Source organism: Schistocerca piceifrons, chromosome 8, assembly GCF_021461385.2.
Source record: "Schistocerca piceifrons isolate TAMUIC-IGC-003096 chromosome 8, iqSchPice1.1, whole genome shotgun sequence".
NCBI lineage: Eukaryota > Metazoa > Arthropoda > Insecta > Orthoptera > Acrididae > Schistocerca > Schistocerca piceifrons.
Window position 1 is genome coordinate 496,230,734 of NC_060145.1, and position 27,726 is coordinate 496,258,459.

The 27,726-nt window shown below is 40.6% G+C and overlaps 1 protein-coding gene across 1 annotated transcript in view; it reads right to left on the reverse strand.

The window, feature by feature from the left end:
- The window catches only part of LOC124711215 (F-box/LRR-repeat protein 7-like), a 46,697-nt gene that overhangs the window by 17,373 nt on the left and 1,598 nt on the right, over positions 1-27,726 (reverse strand). Inside the window, exon 2 of the mRNA XM_047241171.1 lies at positions 2,823-3,786. Within this exon, the coding sequence (XP_047097127.1) occupies positions 2,823-3,773 (951 nt within the window). The 5' untranslated portion in view covers positions 3,774-3,786. The remainder of the gene's footprint in view (positions 1-2,822; positions 3,787-27,726) is intronic.

Here is a 27,726-nt window from a genome sequence, read left to right on the forward strand (position 1 = left end):
TGCAACCAAGTTAATCGATTTTGATGAAACTTATCACACAGTAAAATGTGATTCGAGAGTGAAAAATTGTATTGCAGTACAATAAAACAACAAACATTTTCTTAGGATGTGAGGAAATTTGTGTCATGATAGCACTTACACTAGCTTCCACATATATGTATAAAATCATCGTTCAACGATCTGACCCAACAGTTCGCAAAATGGCTGTAATAGACAGTTCCAAACACTGAACAGGAAAAAACAAGTCACATTCAGCAACTTGTGAGTCACAATGGAGACAAAACTTTCCTGGCAGTTTAAAACTGTGTGCCAGACCGAGACTCGAACTCGGGACCTTTGCCTTTCGCGGGCAAGTGCTGTGAGGATGGGACGTGAGTCGTGCTTGGGTAGCTCTGATGGTAGAGCACTTGCCCACGAAAGGCAAAGGTCCCGAGTTCGAGTCTCGGTCCGGCAGATACATTTTATATACAGTACTTCAATAAAATGAAAGGAGAAGTATAGAGCAAATTTCAAAAAAAGGTAATGGAATATAGTCATATTAAATAAGGAAATAATGAGGGAATTAGATTAGGAAATGAGATACTAAAAGTAGTAGATGAGTTTTACAATTTGTCAGCAAAATGACTGATAACACCCAAAGTACAGAGAATATAAAGTGATGGCTGGCAATACCCAGATGAGCATTTCTGATAAGGAAAAATCTGTTACCATCAAATATGAATTTAAGTGTTACGATGTGTTTTCTGGAGGTATTTTTATGGAGTGCAGCTTGTACATGGTGATAAGCAGTTCAGGCAAGAAGAAAAAAGAAACTTTTCGAACGTGATGCAACATAAGAATGTTGAAGACTAGATGGACCGACCAAATAAATACTGAGGAAATGATGAATCAAACTGGGGAAAAAAGAAATTTATGACACATAGTGACTAAAAGGGATTAGTTAATAGGACATATTTTGAAGCATCAAGGACTCATCAACTTGGTAACTGAGGGATGTGCGGAGGATAAAAACAGAAGACGCAGACCAAGGCTTGAATACAATAACCAGGTTCAAATGGAAGTAGGGTGCAATAGTTACTCACAGATAAAGAGGACTGCACATGATAGACTAGTGTGGGGAACTGCATCAAATCACAGCCCGGACTGAAGAGGACGTCCACTGATCTTACTAAATACCATTTAAAAATAAAGTTTATGTGATTGTCTTTCTGTTCAGTCTATTCCAAATACATTTTATATGCAGCAATTCAATTAAGTGAAAGAAGTATCAAGTTTACTTTTCACAATAATGGAAAGTCAAGGGTGGAAAAAAAATGTAAAATAAGGGAAAGGCAACCACTCACATATAGCACACTGATTCATGGAGCACAGAAACACATAACAGAGAACAGTATTCACCACATGACAGAGAACAGTATTATACTAGTTTTCGAGATTCTGCTATTTTTCTAGTAAAAGTACACATGTTCACACATACAATCACACAGCTGTTGCGGCGAGACTGATAGTCAACTGTCAGTTACTGAGAGCAGTTGGCCAGGCAGATGGTAGTGGGACACGGGGAGGGGGAAGCACACACAAGGCAGGAGAGGTTAGGAATGGGGGGGGGGGGGCAAGGTGGAGTGGGATGGTGTGAGGCAGGTCTTTTGACAGATGACTCTGTGGCCACACAGTGAGATGAAAGGAGATATGAGGGATACAGAGAGAGTGGAGAAAGTGAGGGGGGGGGGGGATGAAGAGGAAACTGGAAATGAAATTGGAGACAGCGAGGGGAGAGAGAAAGGGAGAGGGGTGAAAAAAAGAGAGGGGCGGAGGGAGGGAGCAAAGGAGAGCATCCCTGCCATTTCTGCTCCCAATCCTGTAACTAGAGGGTCATTCCCTTGTGGTCAGCCATGGGGGAAAGGCTTTCCCTGTACACCCACTCACCCCTACCTACCACAGTCCAGTCACAAGCACCTCCTAGCTAATAAATTGGAGGGCCACATGTGAAAGCAGTCATTTTATGTACAACTGATGCTACAGTTACTGTACAGCATTCTATGCAAGCATGACAGATCTACTAGCACAAATGGCCACTGCCAGTCTACGGCAAACCACAAACTTAACCATCCAGTTCCCTAACATGCCATGCACAGAAACACTAATGACTTCAACAACTGCTTTATTGCATGAGCCATTTGGATACTCCCTTTCAGCACAAGTTTCTCTGAACTATGCAAGTGGGAATTTTCTCTCCAACATATCCTGCACTCTGGCCTGAACCTCCACATCCTCACTTCATCTTTTACCTTCTGTCTTTTGTCCACACTACTCCTTCCTCAACCAGATTGCTTACTGCCTTCTGCCACCACCCTTCCTTCCACCCACAATCTATGTGGGCAAGCAGCTTCTAAGTCATCTGATGAAAGGCTTGCCTCATATTATCAGACTACCACCTCCTTGCCTCGTGCATCCCTCCCTACCCTCTTCTCACCACCATCTGCCCAGGAACTGATTTCAGTAATCAACAATCAATAATCATGAAGCATTTACAAAAAATCTTTCACAATTGCAATACATATATTAGCCTGGTCTACAGAGGCTGCACAGAAAGATCTTAATAACAAACACCATAATGGCAATACATGCTTTATAAAATGTCCACAGATGACTGTCACAATCAACATCTGCCTACTTAGCAAGTCGGAATTGAACTAGTCACTAAACATATGTACTGTGACTGTGATAGATTATTAATAAGCCCTTCATTAAAATACCTGATGCTACCGCCATAACCTGGTGGCATAACGTACACAGTAGCAACACATGTAGGAGGTACTCACCTCTCCTGTAATTTGAGAATAGTTGATCTGCAGCTCATTCAGCAGTGGGCAATTGAGACTGATGGCTGCCATTACTTCATCATCCACATAAGTGGCAGTATCTATCACAAGAGTCCTCAGATTTAAGAACCAACTGGAGGTAAATGCATTTACAAGGACATCACTCCCAAATTTGATGTAATTGTGAAATCTGAGATGTTCCAATTTTTTAAGGGCACTGAAAACAGTCACATCATCCACGACAGTAATATAAAAGCCTGCAATGCCATAAATATCCAGGCTGATTAATGTATCACCACAGAGGCCCAGAAAAGGCAACAATGAGGAACCTTCAGCTGTTTGTAGGGCCAAACCTATATGTGTCAGCTGATGTTTCTTCTTTCTTATAAAATATTCCACTTCCTCTTCTGCAAACGTGATTTCGCCTGTGTCCACTTTCCTCAAGTGTGGACAGTTGTCCCCAATGTGCCTAATTCCTGAATTATCAGCAAAAAATGATCCGTTTATAAGTAAAGTCTGTAGATTCGGTAAGTGGGCAATGACCGTCAGCACTTCCTCCACATCCTCGTTAATGCCACATACAGATACATCTGTAATGTCATCACCATTTTTTATTATTGTTGTTAGGAAACTAAGGAAACAGTCTCTTGTCCGCATGAATGCGTGTAGGTGTTTCCCGTCAAACATAGCCTGTCCAGGCCAAGAGGCACTGTTGAGTTCCATACTGACAGATGTGCATTTAGGGAAACATTCAACCAAAGCCTGCACAGAGGTATCTTCTGGTAGATCCACCATTCTGCGATTCCAAAGCTTGCGATCGTATGCGAAGGCGTTCCATCGAGTACACACTTTTGTCACACACACAAGTAAGTCCGGTGTAGGTAAATAATTGAATATATGTAGAAGTATTTCATCAGGAAAATTGTTAATGTGTGCTGTTACATTGCTCATGTTGCAGTTAATGCTGGAACAACAGAGAGTAACACTGTTATTACAAGTAAATTAAAGTTAGAATACAAACTATAACAATCTCATAATAATACTGAACACACAACAATCACAGCTTCTTAATAGTTTAGTTATAAAAAATAATAAAACTGACCAATTGGAATAAAAAGAGAGATAAGGAATAAGGATTAATAGTATACAAAGCAGAAGAGGGCAAGTTTCCAACAGTTTTTCACAGATGGTCAACCAAAACAAAGATGATGTGGTGCACATAGAAAAGTATATGACAAGTAATGAATTTCTAAAGCATTTGATGTACTTTCTTAAACATTGAAAGAGCTATATCAGCAATGGACTGGGAGAAATATTGCCCCAAACATCTGATCACAAGACACACAGATGATAGTGAAAGTCAGAAGTAATATTGTTAGTTAGTTTTGATTCCTTAACTTCTTTTTGGGTCTCTTCTGATTCAGTTTTTGTTGCTGCCCCTCTACTGCAGTAAAAGAACTGCTCACAACATTCCAAAAGCCAAAGACTCAACATCTATTGTTTTATGGTTGTTTCTTCCAGTACACAGAACATTAATCTAGAACTGCTGAAATATTGGATGTCATAGGTAGTATTCGGTTTAGTTCACCTCAGAATCATGTATTGGAGTGAAATGGAGAGAAAGAAAAGAACTGAACACAGTCAAATTTCTATGCTATAATAAAAATGACATTTTAAGTAACTGCTGACATAATGCTTGACAAACAACAAAATAGTTTTTGCACATGTAAATTGTGTAAAAAGTGTTGTGATTATTCTTCAACAAATGTAAAGCCATCAAGCTGATGATCTAGTTGAACACTGCAATGCTTTATGGTGCACAGTACTATTTGAGGCAGTACACCCTTGCCTTCTTCCAACCCTTGAACTAAATTACCCAGCCAGTTATAGGAGGACCTACAGTTTGACATGGAATCCAAACTGTGGTGCAGTTTGGCATTTTCCACATACAAATGATTGCCAGAGGTCAAAGAAGTAATAAATGACAGATAAAGTCTACAACTGACTGGGGATTGAAACTTAGGGCTTCGGATCTGTAGCATGGCATATCAAAACTGAGCTACCAACCCATAAGTCACACAGATATACCATAAAAACACAAACAGTTTTCACAGACTATAGAGTAATAAGCCATAGAATATTTTAGAAGAGACATGAATGTCAAACAATTCAGCACATGTAACAAAAAATATGTGCAAGAGACCAGTTTTTTCTATTACCCATTGAGAGCAATGATATCAGAGAGCCACTAAATGTTACCTAGAGTGTTGTACAAGAATTCTGTGTGCTACATGTAGTGTTCAGTTTGCATGTAGGTGATTTCATCAAGAAATGAAAGAACCAATCAAATGCTTTAAGTGTTACACCAACATACATCAGCCAATAATCTCATTCTCACTGATGATCTGGTCATTCAAGATTCACACATATCTACTCATTTCTTCAGTAAGCTCACCTAAATTACAACAGTGAAATATGAACAACAAAATGTCAGAGTGATGTATTTGAAGCAAAACATACAAGAAAAGGAAAGAATTTACACATTGTTACACTCTACTACGTCACAAATTTTTAACACCATCAGTGACATGTTAACAACAGTACAAGAACGATGATGAAAACATATTACTAGATAATGTTTGAAGATGCATGGATCACCATCAACACTGAGGAATTTTAGAAAATTGTGTCCATGCCCATAAATTTATGTGATAGTGAGACCCAAATAGAAACAAAGAGAGAGGTGTAGAACTGAGGTGACTGAAATGAAATTTATCAGAACAGTTAACAGGCTTATGAGCTGTACCACACCGACAATGGCATAGTCAGAAAATAATTCAAGACCTTTCCAAAAATGATAAAACTGAAGACGACACACAACAACACCAAGGAAAAAGTGGACCAATGGACATAATCAGTGATGGGACCAGTGCACCACAGTTTCTAGTATTTCAACAGAACAGGATATACAGCTGCTACTTACATCAACTGTGACCAGACAATACTGGTTAAAATTAAACTGATCACCCACACATACTGAAAGCCCAGATGGTTACTTTGACAAGGTAACATAAGATTTCCTGCTTATACCTGATACAGCCTAAGGTTGTGCCCTTAGTCCAATAAAACAGTGTCACAGACAGGACACTAAACCATAATCTTTCTGCCTTTTAAAGTGTGTCTAGCATATAAGTTTCACAACAATATATTGCCCTTCACTGGACATCTGACAATAACACAGTTGTTACACTCATATATCACCATTACGACTCCTTTTCATTCATCTGTTCATGCATCACATTCCATAAATCGCATAGTGAAGGGAGGCTTCAGAGTTGTGGAACAAGTTAAATTCTAATTTAACAGGCAGATGCAACAACATAGAGCAACTTCTGTGCAACATGGTAACAATAACAAACTGCAAAGTCTCTTGGCTTATCATGTTATACAAGTTAGTTAAAATAAGCATTCATTTGAGAAAGGTGACCACTGACGGAGAATACACTGGAATGACTTTGGCATCTGCAAGTCTGGATGAGTTAATTCTGAGAAGGGGTGTAAAGGAAGGTAATAAGATACAAATGATATGGACACTACAAGAGACATTGAAATCACCAGTGTTGTGAAGTGCCACGTTCCCAGCAACTGGATGGTCAAGTTTGTGATTAGCCACAGTATGGCAGCAGTAGTATGAGAAGACAGCTCATTAATAGTCACCCCCACACAGAAAACTGCACAGTCATTACATAACATGGCTGCTTTCACATGTCATTCAATGTTTGATAGGGCAGAAGTGGAATACCTCCACTTGCCATGATGCTGCTCCTAACATGATTCACACTTTTGTTTCATTTCTGCACTCTGTTGTGTATGTAATGCATATACTACGCATATGTAAAATCTACAAATTCTTCATCAACATCAGACACTAAAAACAATGCCTTGTTGCTGTTGCCATCCTTCTCTGCTTTTCCATTTGTACTGCTTGCTTGTAGCTGCTGCAGTTCATTCCACTGAGAACACTTCACAACTTGCCCCTTGATTTTTTTTATTTTTTATTTTTTTTTTTTTTTCTGGGACTTCTTCTCCAAGACATTATAGTGAATTGGGGGTCCAGTTATTTTAGTTTTTTTCTCTGTGCCATGTCAATCAATGTCCTTTTCTCAATAATGTCTTTTAGTATTTGTTAATGACATTTTCTTTGATTACAGACTCTTTTGTGACTCTTCTCCCTATCCACATCTCTATTGCTTCTATTTCTTTTGTTGTTTTCCCACAGTCCACCTTCACAACCACAGCTTAAAATCTTCAGGTAGATGTATTGATAAATTTCTTTCTTGTTTCTGTATTAATGTGGCTGTTTGTTGGTAAAACACCCTTATTTATGAATGCTTGATTAGTCATTGTAAATCTCCTAATATCCATCATACTTCTGTTCCCATATGTTACTGTACTTCCCAAACAGAAAATTCATTTACTTGCATCAATATTTTATTTTTGATCTTAAAGTCTCTCATTCCTTGACAGGTCAATTTCTCTATCACCATTATTTTAGCATTTTTTCCAATGCATGGTGCGATGTTATAGCAACCAGTGATAAATGTCTTGAAGCGATAAATAGTCTCGGCTGAGAAACAGGCTTTATTATTTTATATTTTGCCAGTAATGCTTGTCTTGTTTAAAGCGTCTTGAGATTGATCTATGAAGGAAATACAAACTTTTCTTAAAAATGGCATGACCCCATTTTAGCAAAAACATTGGACTACCAGAGAAAACACTAAAACTGATTTACTGGCACAAGAGGTGTTAAACACATAGCCTGCCGTCGATGCAAATGTCTTAGAAGGCAAACACTGTTGGCAATATTTTAAGAACATTGTGTGGTGCCCTGGTATAAAATAGTCCTGAGTACATGGGAAGTCACATTAAAAATACACAAAAGACCTCAGCAGGTAGTTGCCCTTGTCAAATTTTAAGAGACTTCACATAGTGCCCTTGCAAAGTATACAGTGCAGTACAAAAGACACCAGAAAGGGGACCAGGCCTACAGAAATGCATCACAAAATGTAAACATGTCCAGTGGCATTTCTTACATGTTTATGTACAGCCAATCCCGTTTCTGATTAGATTAGATTAGATTAGTTTTTCGTTCCATAGATCCGTGCTGAGGAGATCGTCGAGGATGTGGAACATGTCAATTTATTTTCATTTTTTTTTTTTAGCTGAAATAACAATACTAATAGTATGAATATATACAATACATCATTTGTCTCTATTAAAAAATTCGTCAATGAAGTAGAAGGAGTTGGCCACTAGTAAGTCTTTCAGGCTCCTTTTAAACTGATCTTTATTTGTAACTAAATTTTTTATGTTTACTGGCAAATTATTGAAGATGAGTGTTCCTGAGTAGTGGACCCCTTTTTGAACTAAAGTAAGTGCTTTTAAGTCCTTGTGCAAATCATTTTTGTTCCTGGTATTGTATGTAGGAACTGAGCTGTTTGTTGGAAAAAGAGATATATTATTTAGGACAAATTTCATTAATGAGTAAATATACTGAGAGGCAGTAGTTAGTATACCCAGTTCTTTGAAGAGGTTTCTACAGGACGTCCGTGAATTTACTCCACAAATAATACGTATTACACGCTTTTGGACTCAGAAAACTTTTGTTTGACTTGAAGAGTTACCCCAGAATATTATACCATATGACATTATGGAATGAAAGTAGGCAAAGTATGCAAGCTTTTTCATTTTTATGTCGCCTATGTCTGCTAACACTCAAATTGCAAATACAGATTTGTCAAGGCGTTTCTGCAGTTCTGTGGTGTGCTCTTCCCAACTGAATTTATTATCAAGTTGTAATCCCAGGAATTTAAGACTGTCAACCTCTTCTATCTGCTCTTCTTCGTATTTTATGCATATGCTGGGTGGAAACCTCTTACAGGTTCTGAATTGCATATAGTGAGTCTTATCGAAGTTTAATGTCAGTGAGTTGGCTTTAAACCATTTATTAATATCCATGAAAATATCATTAGCAGATCTTTCTAGAACTACACTTGACATATTATTTATTGCAATACTTGTGTCAACCGCAAACAAAACGAACTCTGCTTCTGGCAGTGTAACTGATGAGAGATCATTAACGTACACAAGAAAAAGCAATGGCCCTAAGATGGATCCTTGTGGGACACCACATGTAATGTCTTCCCATTCTGACGATGACTGATGACTTAATTCACTAGTCCCTTGCATTGACATCCTTTGTTTCCTGTTAGTGAGGTATGACTTGAACCATTTTGCAGCACTGCCCGTGACACCATAGAATTCTAATTTACTTAAAAGGATGTTGTGGTTCACACAATCAAATGCCTTTGACAAATCACAGAAAATACCTGCTGCTTGTAATTTGTTATTTAATGAATTATAGGTGTAAATAGCCTTCTCGATATCAGAACCCTTCAGAAATCCAAACTGTGTTCTTCATAATATGTTATTTGTGGTCAGATGGTTGAGCAGCTGCCTGTACATTACTATTTCTAAAATTTTTGAGAATGCTGGCAAAAGTGAAATCGGTCTCTAGTTTGCTGGTATCTCTTTATCCCCTTTCTTGAATAGAGGCTTAACATCTGCATATTTTAGCCAGTCAGGAAATGTCCCAGTTATAATTGACTGGTTACACAAGTAACTTAGAATTGTACTAAACTCACAAGAACATGCCTTAATTAACTTTGTTGATATTTCATCGTACCCACTAAAATGCTTTGTTTTTAAAGATTTTATTATGGAAGTTATTTCTTTTGGTGAAGTGAGTGATATATTCATGTACTTCAAGCTATTTGTGAAGGCTAGTTTCAGATATTCAAGGGCATTATTTACTGATCCCGAAAGTCCCATTCTATCAGTAACAGATATAAAGTACTTGTTAAATAGATTTGCCACACTATGCCCATCAGTTACTAATGTGTCATCTACCCTTAGTGCTATTTGCTCCTGTTCCTTTCTGGTTCTACCAGTCTGCTCTTTCACTATATCCCATATTGTTTTTATTTTGTTCCCTGACATTGCTATCTTCTTCTCGTAGTGCATTTGTTTAGACATCTGAATTACTTTTTTTAATGTTTTACAGTATTCCTTGTATTTAGCTAAATCATCAGCATTGGAGCTATTCTTGGTCAACAGATACATTTTCCTTTTTGTCTTACAGGAAATCTTTATTCCTTGTGTAATCCATGGTTTTATTATAGACTTCTGTTTAATTTGATTAACTTTTAGAGGAAAACAGTTTTCAAACATGGTACTGACATTGTTCATGAATGTGTTATATTTTTCATTCATGTCATGAGCACTATAAACATCTTTCAAGTTCATATCTTTGAGCAGTTTTCTAAAACACTCATTTTTTGGTTGATTGACTACCCTCCTGTACTCAGATTTAGCAGTCTTGATAAGCTGCTTAGAATTTACATCTAAAACAAGGAGCTGCATGTCATGATCTGATAGTCCATTTATAACAGGTTTTATGATATGATTTTGTTCCTTTGATTTGTCTATAAAAATGTTATCAATGGCTGTCCTTTAGGATTTAGTGATCCTAGTTGGAAAGTTTACAGTGTGAGTGAGATTGAAAGACAACATTACTAACTGCAGTGAATGTTTACTGGAAGATTGCATTAGAAAATCTGTATTAAAGTCACCAGCAATCAAAATTTCTTTGTTTCTTGCTGTTAGATAACCCAAAAGAGCTTCTAGATGATCTAAGAATACATTATAATTTCCTGCAGGTGCTCGGTAAATAGTTATTATTATATAGGATCTGTTATGGAACTCTACTTCTGTTGCATATGCATCTAGATGCTGCTCTAAACAGAATTTATTAATGTCAATGTTCTTGAATTTATGGCAGCTTTTGATAAATGTGGTAACTCCTCCTCCATCCATATCTACTCTGCAGAAGTAGGAAGCTAGCTTAAATCCTGAAATGTCTAACATATCTATATCAGTGGTCACTTCTAGTGTCTTTTGGACTGCGCAACCACAACAACACTGCGTGAAAAAAAAAGTCTCGTAGATCTTGACAAACTGAGGTCTTTTATGAATTTTAAACGTGACTTCCCGTGCACTCAGTGCTATTTCATATCAGGGCACCATGCAATAATTTCTAAAATATTGACAATGTTGTTTGCCTGCAATGACATTTGCATGGATGGCAGCCTGTGTCTTTAATACCTGTTGTACCAGTAAGTTAGATTTAGTATTTTCCTTGGTCCAAAGTTTTTACTAAATATGGGTTATGCCATTTTTAAGAAACATTGCTATTTTCATTGTAGGTCACTCTGAAGACGCCTTTAAAAAGGCAAAAACACGCCACTGGCACAATATAAAGTAATAAAGTAAAGCGTGATCATTCAGGGTGTCTGACAAAATTTATAACATATAGTTCATGTCCATTTCAGAATATGCCGAGACAGTGACATTACCATGAAATCAAATAACTACAATGTATTTGTGTACCATTAATTTTAATCCTTTTTTTACCATTTTCATTGTTTGTGTGGCGTCACCGCCAGACACCACACTTGCTAGGTGGTAGCCTTTAAATCGGCCGCGGTTCGGTAGTATACGTCGGACCCGCGTGTCGCCACTGTCAGTGATTGCAGACTGAGCGCCGCCATACGGCAGGTCTAGAGAGACTTCCTAGCACTCGCCCTAGTTGTACAGCCGACTTTGCTAGCGATAGTTCACTGACAAATTACGCTCTCATTTGCCGAGACGATAGTTAGCATAGCCTTCAGCTACGTCATTTGCTACGACCTAGCAAGGCGCCATTATCATTTGCTATTTATCTTATGATGCATGTACCATCAAGAGCTATGTTCACCTCTTATGGATTAAAGTTAAGTATTCCAGCAGTTTCGTACTTTATATGCTAGTCTCAATTACTTTAACTGTTCCAGACCTCACGCCAGCCTGCATGAGCTTAAACGCGTGCCTTTCGGCTACCTCCTTGTGGCTTGGCTGTCTTGCCACGTCACAACAGTTTGTATTCCACTTTTTATGAATAAATGAAATTAATAAAGAGAGAGGGAGAACAGTCTTTGAGTTACACTAGAAGGACAAAGGAAGACAGGAAGAATTTCTACTTGGTATGATTGATGGCAGCTTGCTCTAAATGTACAAAAATGAAAGTTAATTCTGATAAGCACAAAAAAAAGACTTGTAATACCAGGTGATTCAAAATGAATATCTAGGTTTAAGGCTTTGTAACATTACATTCAACTTATAAATAATGCATCAAATGAAAGAGCACCTCAAACAGTTTTCTTACAAGTTTTCAATGTGAACATTATTTGTCACATGGCACGCATCAAGTCAATAGGTGAGTTCTTCCCAAACCTTGACCAAAGTGATTGGAGTTGCAACAATCCCTTCAATCCTGTTTCTTAAGTTGGATAGATTACCTAGTAGCAGAGGCATGTACACATGATCCTTTGTGCCCCCAAAGGTAAAAATCGTATGGCCTCAGATCGGGCATATGTGGGCACCATGCAAAACAAAATGTGTTACGTGGCCCCCTGTGGCCAATCCAACAGTCGGGTACAATGTCATTACACCGGTCACATCCTGAGTTATGCCAGTGAGACAGTACACCTTCTTGTTACCACATAAATTTCTGTGGTTCAACTTCATCCAACTGAGAGTCAGAGTTCTACAGCACCAACATAAGAAACATCAGTTACAGTTACTGCACCGAAAAAGAAAGGTCTATAAACTTTCCATTGGGATGTGGCACAAAAAACAATCAATTAAGGGGAGTTTCATTGCAACTATATCATGTCACAAGGATTTTCAGATGTGCACATTACGCGTGTTCACATTTCCACTCACGAGAAATGTTGATTCACCACTGAAGGCGAAAATCTTCATTGTCATGTAGTAACATTACATTTGCAAAATTGGTATGTAAATCATGGATCCATCCTTACACAACCCCTGCCCCCAATCCCTTACCTCATGGCTCATACCCCTGTAATAGACCTAGATGCAAGACCTGTCCCATACATCCTCCCATCACCACCTACTCCAGTCTGGTAACTAACATCACCTATCCCAGCAAAGGCAGGGCTACCTGTGAAACCAGTCATGTGGTCTACAATCTAAGCTGCAACCGCTGTGCTGCATTCTATGCAGGCATGACAATCAACAAGCTGTATGTCCGCATGAACGGCCACTGACAAACTGTGGCCAAGAAACAAGTGGACCACCCTATTGCTGAACACGCTGCGAAACATGACATCCCTCCTTTCAATGACTGCTTCACAGCCTGTACCATATGGATCCTCCCCACTAACACCAGCTTTCCTGAATGGCACAGGTGGGAACTTTCCCTGCAATACATCCTATGTTCCCGTAACCCTCCTGGCCTCAACCTACATTAGTCACTGTCTTCACCCACCCAGACCCTTCCCTTCTCCCATTCCAGCACTACACAGCCGTCATTCCATCACCACACCTAGTCTTTTAATTTCTCTCCTTTTCCACTACTCCCCCCCCCCCCCCCCCTCAATCTCTCCCCTGCCCTCCATCTGACCTGCAGCACTTCACTGTCCGCCGTCCCCAACATACTATCCCTCCCCTGCCCTGCCCCAGCCCCCTCCTTACCTCCACCCAGTCACCACTCCCATCATGCACTGCTGCTGCTGCTGCTGCTCACAGTATGGTTTCAGTTGCCTGAGACTGCAGTTGTGTGTGTGTGTGTGTGTGTGTGTGTGTGTGTGTGTGTGTGTGTGTGTGTGTGTGTGTGTGTGCGCGCGTGCGCGTGCGTGCGTGCGTGTGTGTGTGTGTGTGTGTGTGTGTGTACGCATGTGTGTCTCGTGTTGTGGAAGGCCTTAATGGCCAAATGCTATGAGTCTTTTTGTTGTGCCTATCTGTGACTCAGCTTCTCCGCTATTCTGTGAGACGCAACTTTCCTTCTCATAATTTTTACATTCCATCCTGGATTTTCCATTGCTTGATTTTTGTATTTTTATAATTGTAAGTTGAATGTAACAAGTGCTATAAAGTCTTAAAACCTTGATATTCATTTTGAAATATCTAGTATTTGAATACAGTACTAGTGGCGCGCAGCTTGACAAAGTCACACCAATTAAACATCTAGGCAGAACACCGTACAGCAATGTGAAATGGAACAAACACATAAGATGGTAGTAGGGAAGGCAAATGGTCGACTTCAGTTTATTGTACAAGTTTTAGGAAAGTTTAGCTCTCTACAATGAAGCCCATAGGCCTATATAGAACTCTTATGCAATTCTTCTTGAGTACTGCCAAATTGTTTGGGATCACAACACGGTTGGATTAAAGGATGACAGCAATGCAATGCAGAAGTGTGCCACTAGATTTGTTATCGGTAGATTTGATCAACACCTGAGAGTTACGGAGGTGCTTCGTGAACTCAAATGGGAACCCCCGGAGAGAAGACGATATTCTATTTGCGAAACACTATCGAAAAAATTTACAGAACAAGCATTTCCACCTGACTGCAGAATGGTTCCACTACCACCAATGCACATTTTGCTTAAGGACCACAAAGATAAGAAAAGTTAGAGCTTATACAGATGCATGTATACAGTTGGTAGGAAAGGAAATGACTAGTATTGGTACATGGGACCCTCAGTCATACACTATGTAGATGTCAGTTACGTTGCCTCGTCAGACACCTTATTCTTACTCTACTCTTTTTCTTAGTGTCACTGTACTCTCTGCACTCTGGTTTTTATATAGATTAAGAATCAATGTTTTCTCTCTCCAGACTATTCTAATTTTATTCAGTTTCTCAGTGTCTTTTAGTCCTCTCTATCAAAAACTCTCTCTAGGTCAACGAATGTGGCACACATTTTCCTGTTCATCTCAGCTCTTCTTTCTAAGAGCTCACTTTCAGTGCTATTATAGTTTGCAGTATTTTTCAAAACTTTATCAGTCTTGTTACAGTTCACAACTGATCTTAGCAAATGTGTAAATGGTATCTGTAGAAACGTTTTAGTTAGAGAAATATTGAAAATTTACTATTCATGAAGAACACATGCAATGCCAAAATTTTACCTGCTAATAATTCTCTCTTTCAGGACTGACGTAACCTTGTTTGAAAGCCTTCATTGCTGTCCTTCTAAAGAAGATCTGAACATTCTAAGAACTACTTATCATTTTTCAAAAGTTATCATTAATCAAAATTGTTGTCATTTCAAGTATTCCAGAAGTTTTGAATCATTTGTATTCAGTCTTGAGCTTTCGATGACTTCTTGCACTGTAATCATCCCGAGATCTCAGTAGGCCATTAAATTTAGCTCCTCTTGATGCACCTTGCTTCTTTAATTATGTTTATGACGCCTTTATGATCTGGTCACATAGAATCAAAGCTCTTCACCTGTTCATGGATTACAGGAATAATATGCACCCTAAAATCAAGTTCGTTGCTTAGATGGAGAGAGAAGGAAAACTACCATTTTCAAATGTTCTACTTGAATGAAAATCAGATGGGCAGCTAAGGCACTCTGTTTGCCAGATGTCAAAACACACTGACCCGTATTTCAGTGTACAAAGCTTTGATCATCCAGCCCATAAGAAAGACATTTTAAATATGATGATACACTTAGTTGAAACTCTGTGACAAGGAACACCTGGATTTCGATATCAGATATCTAAGACATATATTCTGGAAGAATAACTGTGGGGATTGAGATATTAACAACAAAATCATTTGCCTGAAGAAGGAGAAAATGGCTCCGAAAGCTTGCCAATCACAATGGTCTTTTATGGGTGTGTTCTGCTGCCACTTGGTGAGTAGATTTTTATATCCATCCAATTAAATGATTGAGATATTCCATTTGCCATCAGTCATCGGAAGGTGATCAGTTTATAGTATTCTTTCTTTTCTTTGGAGCTGCAACAAATAAAATAGGCAGTGTCCTGGGCAGAGACAGTATTCAATCCACTTTCCGACCACTGAAGAAAATTAGGGAAATGTCATGCACAGTAAAAGGCAGCCTTGGTCTCAGTATTCTTGGAATCTATAAAATGTGTTGTGAAAGTGGTAGCAGTTACATTTTTCAGTCAATACAAACAATTTCAAAACACTCCACAGAGTACTGATGCCACATTAACTACCACAATTTCAGCAAATCTACTTTTGCTAAACACAGCCTCATGGACAAACACATGATTACATTTGATAAAATGGAAATATTATCACATGCCTCTACCTACTGTCATCAAAGAAGCAATTGAGATCAGAATGTGTAGCTTCATCCAAGACAGTGGTTACACCCTTGGTGATGCATGCAAATATATTCTTGATGTTGAAAGGTAGCAGAGAGATCAGCTGAGCCATCTACCATGTACCAAAATCAGTGGAACTAGCTATGCTCTCCACCCACAGACACTAAAGATTAATTAAAATTCTTTATTATTCCAGTCTCTGATCACAAATGAATAACGCCTCACGTATTTATACCTAGCCTTACTTGATGAGTTATGTTGAGAACAGAAGACATTTCCCTTACTTCCGCACAGTAGTCGCTCTAATCTTGTAACTGATTATCTCCTACCTACTCATGGAATGTATAGCCAAACTATATAATTTTATTTATTGAATGCTTGTATATTGTTCAAAAGTTTTCTGTGGGAGACATGTCACGATGTATGTAAAGCCCTCTATTGGTTAAGTTCTTACGATCAGTGCGCGCCTACATAAGATCCTAGTGGCCGACCCAACAGAGGGCGCTGTTCATTGATCTCTCTCTTTTTCAGCTGTCATATAGACATTTTATCTTTCATAAGTAATTTATAGGTTGCCACAGGCAGTGTATTATGCTATATTAATTGTTGACCGTAAATTCACCATAAAAAAAGGGTCAGACCTATACTCTTCATATATTTTCTTTTAATAATTTTACATAGGTAACTGCATTCATCTTTTAATATATCACAATTGGTTTCTATGATAGTTATCAATTTCAATAAGTCTGCTACACACATTTTAACTAATGTGCTTTTATCAGATTATGTTTTTGCGTAAATGCTGACTACATATAAGCAAGCCCACAGTAGCGACATCTAGGGAGGATGTAGGCAAACAGGTTTCTGGATGCTACTGTACCTCAGTAGCTAGTTCGCAATAATCACTATGTGGACGATGTGGCCTATTCTAAACAATATTTTAAATCTATGTGACGATGCTATGCTGATTATATTTATATATTCTGATGATGCCATTATGGCCGTATCACTTTAGGACATGGTGTAAAAAAGGTACGTTATACCATATTTTATCTGTACATTTCCCTGGTGTATGACAGTATATTGCGATACATATTGCTGTTTTATTTTAAAAGACACACTGCTCACCAGATGTACATATTTATATATTTTAGATCTGAAGATGGTCATTACAGACTGAAACCGGTCATCGTCTAAAAAATTCATTTGTGATCAGAGACTGGAATAATAAAGCATTTTACAGTATTGGATCACTGTTTGTACATGCGATTATGTCGCAGTTGGTGAAAGATTAATTACACAAAGAAATGCAAATACTATGTTTGTAATGCACATGTTACTACGCAGAAATGACTAAATGGTGTATAATCGACATCAAATAAATAAATTTAAAAAATCTTTCACAAATTAACTACACAGCAAAACGTCACTACATCCTTGATTGTTTACATAAAAGGAACTAAAATGTCCAACAGGTGTCAAAAATAAAGTGGAAATAATCATTCATCCCGGTGCTTTTCATTGCACTCTGAGAGCCTCAATACTGTGTATATCCTCTGTGATCATTATCACTGCCTGACACCAACACGACATGTTCCAGTCACCCTGTGGTATTCATTCCCATTTTTCAACGAGAGTACATAAAACTCCTTGGAGTGTCTTTGGCGGAACAAGACAATCACAAACACATCTGTCAAGCAAGTACCACATATGCACGATGGGGTTGAGGTTGGGGTTGAGGTTGGGACTCGCCATTGGCTGTTCCATTACTTTAGTGTCCAGGTTTTGCAAGACATACTTGCTGATGCCTGCTACGTAAGCCCTGGCATTGCAAGGAATTCACATCCATCCCACAGTCCAAAAGAAACTGCTTGATGTACTGTTTGGAGATGAGGCAACCATAGGAAATGACAAGATCCATATGACTGTCAACACTGACACCTCCCCACAACATTACAAAAACTCGGAAACCTGTCGATTTCCTGGACAACATTTGACAGGTACTGCTCACCACGGGTCTCCGCACACAAATGTGGCCATCACCTTGCATAAGAGTGTATCTGGACTCATCTGTGAATAACATGTTTTGCCAGTAATGAAGCTGCCAGCTGACATGGGAATGGCAGAACTCAAAGCGAACTGCAAGATGTTCTCATGTACTCAAACTGGGCATCTGTATCATACAGTCATTTCTTGTAACCAATCCATTAAATCTAATCTGACACGGCAGCTTCAGTGGCCCTTCTGAGATTGTCTCTTAGTGCTCTGGAGTTATCCAAATGATGCCGCAACACAGAGGTGGCCAGTTATTGGCCTTACACAGTGGGTTGTAATGAACTGGTGACCGTGTCCAACTCGCCTTGTGTAATGACCTTTCTTCCTATAGTGTGTCCACAATTTATATACATATGACACACGGTGAGGCATTGGCATCTGCAGTAACACAAAGGAAAGTACACCCTTTTCGGACGAAACAGGCTGCCCTTGCAATTTGCACCGCATTAAGATGTCACATTGCCTGTGCTTGGTTGAATACAATGTCCACAAATGACAACTGGCATCTGTGTACCTCTCTAGAATACATTGGGATACCAGTACTCACTCCCTTCTGAAGGGTCACCTGACACCGTAACGCATAACACAGCCAACAGATGATGAATAATTTTAATTGTTACCTTCACTGAAAATGAACATCTCAAACCCTGCAATAAGTACACAGGTACTGCCTGTATCAAAATAGATTTAATATACAAACATACAAATGTTGACAGATTTGTGTCACTCACAGGTAAGTGTCACAAAAGTGCTGTAAATCTGGAGATGGCAGACACCTGAACACTGAAGTCCACTATTTCACAACAACCAACTTACAATGGCCTGAGAAAGAGAAACAGTATTAAATCAGCAATCTAGGAACAGTACTGTGTCTGGACATTAAGTCCACCAACATAGCTGGACAGCGCCACAGGTAGCCAATAAAAGAGCTCTTAGGGGCCACAACAATGAGTGCTAAACAAAAGTGAGTTCCGAATGACAGAAATAACTACTAATTGTTGCCATGTGCAACTCAAGGTGTCACTGTTGGGATCCAGGGCAATCGCCTTGACAGCAACCTCATCACCCCTGGGAGGCACAGCCAGAGTGGACCTATTTGCTTCCAGCCAGCACTGTATTTAGGATGCCAGTGCCAGTGCCTGCTCGCCAGCCTGGAGAACACCACCTATGCAGCCTGCCTCAGGCCACTGGCCATCTACACTGTGTCTTGTCATGCAGCACTGACGACAGGACTCTGCTATTCTACAGCTTGTTACTGTACTGTGTCCTGTGACAACAGGCCTATCCTGTGGTCTTTCTGGACATAACCTGTTCAGAGTCAGTGAACTTGTCTGCTACAACAATTACAATCCCTGCTTAGACAACTTAAGGGGACAAACAGAGATAGTTATCTCTGTCAACTTGCAAGTGAGTTCTTACATACCACTTCAAAGATACTATCACTCACATAGGGACAAGATTAGACTAATTAAAATGCTAATTAACACATGCACAGTGGTCATTCTTCACACACTGTGTGTATGTACAAAGGATAAGTTTAGTTCCTGGGATCATAATTGCACCATCCTGCTGCAATTTTCATCCAACAAGGGTGAAAGTAATGCCTCTGAATTTTTTATTCTGTTCTCAATATCGTTAGAGGTGCTACACGTCAAGCATATTACTCTGTCTACTTTCCCGATTCGCTGATAAAAATTGTAGCACGTAATATGGCAACAGGTAGTGTAACTACAAAGGTGCAAGAGTAAAAGCGTGCAGTAATCAATTTTCTACCAGCAAAAAATGTGTCTCCAACTGAAATCCACAGAGGCATGAAAGCTGGGTACAGTGATGATTGTACCAACATCAGTAATGTGCACTGTTGAGTTGTTCACACTAATAATAAAGGAAATGTGGTCCTAATCTAAATGTATGTGACAGAGCTCAGAGTGGATGATTGCATGTGGCAACCGAGACTCACTGGAATTGGTTTCGATGAACTCGTCAGAGAAAAATCGGCAGATAACACAGCCACAGTTCTCAAGTAAGTGCAGCACACCACGAGAGCCTGTACAAGCCATCATAGCCAAACTGCGGTACAGAAAACTGTCTGTGGTGGGTACCATGAAAGCTTCTGACATAAAAACAGAAGAGACTGGACACCTGTCAACAATTTCTTTTGCATTTTGAGCACAACATTTCAATAGGTGATGAAAGCTGAGTTCAACATTTTGACCCTGAAACAAAGAGAGCATTAACTGAGTTCCACCATAAAGGAGCACCAACATCAAAATAGTTCACACCAGCAAGCATAATCATGCTCACAATGTTCTGGAATACATGTTCAAAGCGTGTGCATTTGGAATTCATGCCTACAGGCACACCATAAACTCTGCACTGCGCTGTGAGACACTCAGAAAACTGAGAGCCTGAGTTTGAAGAGCTTGTCCACACATGAAGCAGCCTCTCCTGCAGCAAGACAATGCCAGATCACACGCGAGCACTGCAACATCTGCAACAATCTGACACCTTGGGTTCACTGCCATTGGTCATCCTCTATCAGTCCCAACTTGGCCCCATCCAATTTTCATCTGATTCAAAAACCTAAAGAACACCTTTGAGGACTTCACTTTGATAGTGATGAAATGGTGCAAGCAGAGGTGAGGTTGTGGATTTGTCACCAAAGTCAAACATTCTACAGCGACGGTATCAACAAACTAGTCCCCCTGGTGACTATGTTGAGAAATAAATATGTAGACATGAAGAATAAAGATGTAGAATTTTAAACAATTTTGTTTTATTTAAAACACTTTAATAGTTTTTGTTATGTCCTAGCCAGTAATGCCACCCGAGCCCGCTGCCAAAAGGTTGGCAGCATCAAAGTCCGGACGCCGTCCGCATAAGCAGCGCCAGCGAGACAGCAAATCGCCGCAAGTCTGCGCGCGCCACCGCTGGCTTCTGGCTTCTTAAGCGCTGGAGTCGCGAGCGCTAGGACAGTTCTGTATTCGCCGCTCAGTTGTATACTCGCCACCGAATTGTGTACTTGCTAGTCAGTTGTGTATTCATCGCAGCAGAGTTGTTGTTTGTCGTCAGCTGACGCTGACCGAGCCGCTCCGACTCGAACTAGACAGATTTCTGTAGACACCGAGTTCACTACTGTGTTACTGTATCTTCATAAATAAAAGTTAAGTACCGACTTTTATTTAATCAGAGTGTTTGGGGTTTCATCTTTCTGTTTACTGTTCCAGCGGACCGGTCGGCCCGCTATTAAAAGTGTGGCGGTGACTTTGTAAGCCATTTCTACAGCCAAGTGTTTGTCGCTACGAACACCGCCACAAAAGTTTTTGCATGAAAAATTCGAAAACATAACTTTTCAGCATGTTGTTGTGAACTTATATTTATGAATGTTACAGTTGTCTTTGAACTGTAACTGACTGTTAACAACAAATTTTATAAGGGAGTAAATGAGTTGTGAAACTATTGCCAATGCGCCAACCAGTTTAAAGAGGTGCATAGAAATAGTATAAATCCTAACACACATTACAATGGGAAGTAGCCTCTGCAATGCACTTCACACTGGTTTGCAGAATACGGATGCAGATGTAGAAATGTATTAGGGAATGAATATGAGAAGTCTTCAAAAAGCTTTCTTCAAACAATACTTCTGCTCACTACTGCTGAATAAAAATTTTATGTAAGTTGGTGCATGGCCCCAGAAAGTAATTCCATGACAAAATGGAGTGGAAATACGCAAAATACGCCAACAGTCTTATCTTTAATCAATAAAATGAGAGAAACTTTTTGCAGAAAAATATGCGGACCTAAGTTGATTGCCTATGTATTGACATCATTTAACCTGTTATTGAACAGTGTTGCAAAAATCTACATTTACATCTACATTCTGCAGCCAGCTAATGGTGTTGGTAGTAACTATCTAAATCCCCCTTCCCTGATTCATTTGCAAATGGTGCATAGATACCACAACCATTGGTAAACCTCCATTTTAACTCTAATTTCTCAAATTTTCAAATTGTGGTCATTTCATGAGACATGGGATGGTGTAATATGTTGTCAGAGTTTTTCTGGAACATACACACTCAAAATTTCAGAAGTAAAACTCTCCATGATCCACAACACCTCTCTTGTGTGTCTGGCACTAGAGTATGTTGAACGTCTCAGGCCAATTAAACGGTCCTGTGATGAAATGTGTCATTCTTTGTTGGAACTTATCCCTGACTTCTGTTGATCCAACTAGGTAAGTGTCCCAGACTGAACAGCAGTGCTCAAGTATTGGTTGAACCAGTGCTTTGCAAGCCACTTCTTTCGTGGAGGAGTCACATTTCCTTAAGATTTTCCCTATGAACATCAGTCTGGGATCTGCATTTCCTACTACTAGTTATATGTGGTCATTCCACTTAAGGTTGCTCGGATGGTTACTCCTAAATACTTCACAGTAGTTACAGTTTCCAGCAATTTGTAAATATACAATTGTAGATTTCCCCTCTCATGTATGCGCAGTATGTTCCATTTATTTATGTTTGGAGTGTAGCCATGTATGGAAGTGAAACATGGACGATAAATAGTTTGGACAAGAAGAGAATAGAAGCTTTCGAAATGTGGTGCTACAGAAGAATGCTGAAGATTAGAGAGGTAGATCACATAACTAATGAGGAGGTATTGAATAGAATTGGGGAGAAGAGGAGTTTGTGGCACAGCTTGACAAGAAGAAGGGACCGGTTGGTAGGACATGTTCTGAGGCATCAGGGGACCACAAATTTAGCATTGGAGGGCAGTGTGGAGGGTAAAAATCATAGAGGGAGACCAAGACATGAATACACTAAGCAGAGTCAGAAGGATGTAGGTTGCAGTAAGTACTGGGAGATGAAGAAGCTTGCACAGGACAGAGTAGCATGGAGAGCTGCACCAAACCAGTCTCAGGACTGAAGACCACAACAACAACAGCATTAACTGCCGGTCCCTGTGCAATTCATCAATCCTCTGCACGTTTTCATGTAGTTTGCAACTGTCTTTGGTCATTACTGCCTTCTTGTGGAGAACCACATCATCTCCAAACCACCTCATACAGTTTCCAGCATTATCAGCTGTAGCATTTAGACATAGACAGTAACAGACCTATCATACTTTCTTGGGGTACTATACTGAGTGTTTCATTTAACATACAACTGTTAATGTCTACTCTGGTGTTAACAGGTCATTGCCGATTGTCTGAATCACATAATGTGAGTTTTTGTGAAAAATGTTAGCTTGGAGCACTTGTAGTCCAGTTCCGCTGAACTGTTCTTTTAAGGTTGATTAGTATGCTTGTGCCATGAGCACACATTACAGTTTTTGAACAGCCTTTTTAAATCACTAGAAGATCATTCCATAGGTTAAGAATAAGGGTAAGCCCCGTACCAATCCTTGTCAACTCTACATTACATGTTAGCACACTGGACTCGCATCACAGAGCACCCTAAAATGTATAGTTAGGTTACAGTTCAAACTCTTGCATGCACCCCCTACTATTATTATGCAATCTTCCTCTCAGAGACCCCTCTCCAACGTGCATTAATCAAATTTTCAAATAAATATTTTAAAAACACTTTATTAGCCACTTCTCCATCAAAGTAGCTGATTGACTAGCATTAAAAATTACTGTTATGGGCACAGCAAAAACAGCACTGTTCACTGTCAATGTGCATAATCAGTAGCACTATAAAAAATATTTTCTTGGAAAAATATCATTGTAATGAAGTAAATATTAAGCTACCAAAGAAAATAACAACAACTGTTTTATATAACTGAGGAGGCAGCAGATTTTTTCTCAAGGTAAAGGCTTTCTATATGCACTATACATCCCTCTCCAGAGTTCAGAATGGAGTTTTCTATTATGATGCCAAAGACAATCTTAGTTTCCAATAAATATCAAGTAGAAAATTGAAAACCCATATATTCTACAACAAAATAAAGTAATATCCTATGAAACACCCATAGCAAATTTATCAAAGTATCTAGAATCACATATACAAATTCAGCTATCTGTAACAGTTGTACATAACAGCCCTTGATCTTGTCAGTATACTGCCTATTATTTTGTTGTTATAACTTCAAGTTAAACAAATATATTTCAAGGACGATGCAATACCTGAAAGTCACAGATCAAGTAAACAGAGTAAGACGCGTGTCACTTTAACAGTCAAATAATAACTGAGTCCGAGTCTAGTGGCCGCTGGCTGGCTGGCCGCTTAGGTGGCACTGCTGCTGCATGGCTGGCAGACAGCGCCGCATGTAGAGGACACGCGTAACTGCGTGGCCGCACTTTGAAAGATCGGCGAGTCACAACACTTTTCCCCCCTTTGAAGTTTTTGCACAGGTCTTGATGGAGGTGGCCTGTACACTGCTAACGTCCATAGGTGTTGTTTGACTGGCCGTAAAGTCTCGATGGAGGAGGCTTCCCGTACGGACGGAAGTGGGGGTCGAATCTGCTGGGGCCCCGTGCACCAATCTGCCCGTTGCGGCAAGGCCGGTTGTTATAACAGGAGACATGGGCAATGTGTCCACGTCCGTAGGAAAAGGAGGCAAGTAGAGTTGCTCCGACAGATGGTGGTCGTCTGGTTCCTGCATGGGCAAGTCTCCTGTTGGCGTCAGTTCTTGTGCTGGCATCGATATGATGGTGAGAGGACTGCGTTGTGAGTAATGAGAGATTTCAGGATCCCGAGTGTCAGGTAGAGCCGAAGATGGTGTAGCGGCATCCAGAACAGACGTTGCCAGCGCACGAGGCCGAAGCTGGTCCGAATGACGCACTGCAACACCCGTGTCCGTCTCGATTTCATACAGACGTCGGCCACGGTGTCATAAGATGCGGCCAGGACTCCATTTTGGTCACCTGCCATATCCCCGTATCCATACTAGGTCGCCGGCGGTGAACCAGCCAAGTGAAGGCACCCACGGCCGTGAGGTGGAAGGCTGCAGAAGATAAAGTAGCGTGCGGGGCTGTCGGCCATGCAAGAGCTCAGCCGGGCTATGGTCGCCCATGAAGGGTGAAACGGTAAGAAGCCAGAAATTGGAGAAGCGCATCATCAGCAGCAGAAGTAGTCAGGAGTTTCCTCATCTGAGCCTTAAATGTGCAGACCAGTCGTTCAGCCTCACCGTTTGACTGTGGATGGAACGGAGGGGCCGTGACATGCATGACGCCGTGACGGGCACAAAAATCCGCAAAATCGGAAGAGGCAATTTGTGGACCATCATCAGTAACAATGAAAGGAAAGTTAGAGTAGGTGTCAATAAGGAGAAGCCAATAAGTACCTAAAAAAGGTCCCACGACGTCAGCATGAATACACTCCCAGTGCTTTTCAGGTGAAGGCCACAGTGACAAAGACAACTTCAGAGCAGCGGCCTGTGACGCACAAGGGCCGTAGGCAGTGACCATGTGTGCAATTTCAGAGTCGATGCCGGGCCAGTACACATGGCGGCGCGCCAGAGATTTTGTGGGAGAGACACCCCAGTGCCCTTGGTGAAGGAGGCGCCAGACCGGAGCACGCAAAGACGCAGGTACCACAACACGCGGCGAAGCATTTTCGGAGGAAAGGAGGATAACACCATCCCTAGCCGTGAGGTGGTAACGCAAAGCGTAGTAGTTCTGCAACGGATCAGAAGTCTTAGCGGACCGACGATCTGGCCAACCTTTCTGAATACAACGTAAAACATGGGAGAGGGTAGGGTCAGAACCCATAGCAGCCGCCAGCTGGTCCCCCGGTGATGTGGAACCCGTCCACAACCTACTGCTCAGCAACATCCAGGTGGAAACACAAAAGTTCGTCTCTATCAAAGGCCAGATCAGGACCCATGGGAAGGCGAGACAGTGCATCAGCATTCGCATGTTGAGCCATCGGCCGGAAATGAATCTCATAATTGAAACGAGACAAGTAAAGATCCCAACGCTGGAGGCGGTGTGCAGCCTTGTTGGGAAGTGACGTTGATGGATGAAACAAGGAAACAAGTGGTTTGTGATCCGTAACAAGATGAAATTTGGATCCATAGAGAAAAACACCAAACTTATAAAGAGCATAAATAATGGCCAAAGCTTCTTTTTCAATTTGAGAATACTTTTGTTGGGCATCCGTGAGCATTTTGGAGGCATAAGCAATGGGTTGTTCAGAATCGTCAGAAAAACGGTGCGCAAGGACTGCACCGACCCCGTATTGAGAGGCGTCTGTGGCAAGAGCAAGATGTTGGCCAGGTCGATAAGTAGCCAGGCACGGGGCCTGTTTCAGCATAGTCTTCAATTCCTGGAATACCGCATTTCATGACGCGGACCAGTGAAAAGGCACGTTTTTATGCAACAGGCAATGCAACGGCTGAGCCACCAAAGCAGCAGATGGTAAAAACCCGTGACAGTATGCTATTTTCCCCAAGAAGGCCTGCAGTTCCTTAACAGATGTAGGGTGAGGAAGGGAATCGATCGCAGCGACAGTTTGCTGAAGCGGACGAATACCATCCCGAAAGAGTTGAAACCCCAAGTACATGACAGATTCCTGAAAAAATTTTGACTTTTGAAGATTACACTTAAGACCGGCAGTCTGTAAGACATGAAAAAGTGTGCAGAGATTCTGAAGATGTTCTTCAGTGGTGGAGCCAGTGACAACAATGTCGTCCATGTAATTTATACACCCAGGGACAGTGAGCAATAATTGCTCCATGAATCGCTGAAAGAGACCAGGGGCGCTTGCAACCCCGAATGGCAATCGTTGGTATTGATAGAGGCCGAAAGGCGTGTTAAGGACCAGAAACTGGCAGGAAGCAGCGTCGAGAGGAAGTTGATGATTAGCTTCTGACAGGTCAGGTTTAGAAAAATACTGGCCTCCAGCAAGTTTAGTGAACAATTCTTCAGGTCGAGGCATAGGGTAAGTGTCGATAAGGCATTGAGCATTTACAGTGGCCTTAAAATCGCCACAGAGATGAATATCACCATTTGGCTTAGCAACGACAACGATAGGAGAGGACCACTCACTGGAAGTGACAGGAAGCAAGACCCCTGAAGCAGTGAGACGATCCATCTCCTGTTTGACCTGATCACAAAGGGCCACAGGAATGGCCGAGCCCAAAAAAACTTAGGCCGAGCAGTGGGTTTGACAGTGATATGAGCTTCAAAGTCGTTTGCATGGCCTAACCCAGGAGAAAAAAGGGACGAAAATGTCGTCGACAAGGAATCCAATTGAGCATAAGGAATAGCATCAGAGACGATATTGACAGAATCATCTATGGAGAACCCAAAAACGCGAAAGGCATCGAAACCAAAAAGATTCTTCGCGTTACTATGGTCGACCACAAATATGGGAACAGTACGAACGGCAGATTTGTAAGATACCTCAGCATCAAATCGTCCCAAGAGAGAAACCTTCTGTTTATTGTAAGTTCGTAATTGCCTAGTGACAGGTGACAGGATTGGAGAACCCAACTGAAGATACATCTGAGAATTGATGATAGTGGCAGCAGAACCAGTATCCACCCGCATGCGAACATCTCGACCAAGTATTTGGACAGCGAGGAATAACTTCCCTGAAAGGGAAGAAGTACAGTTGACAGACAACACAGAATCAGAATC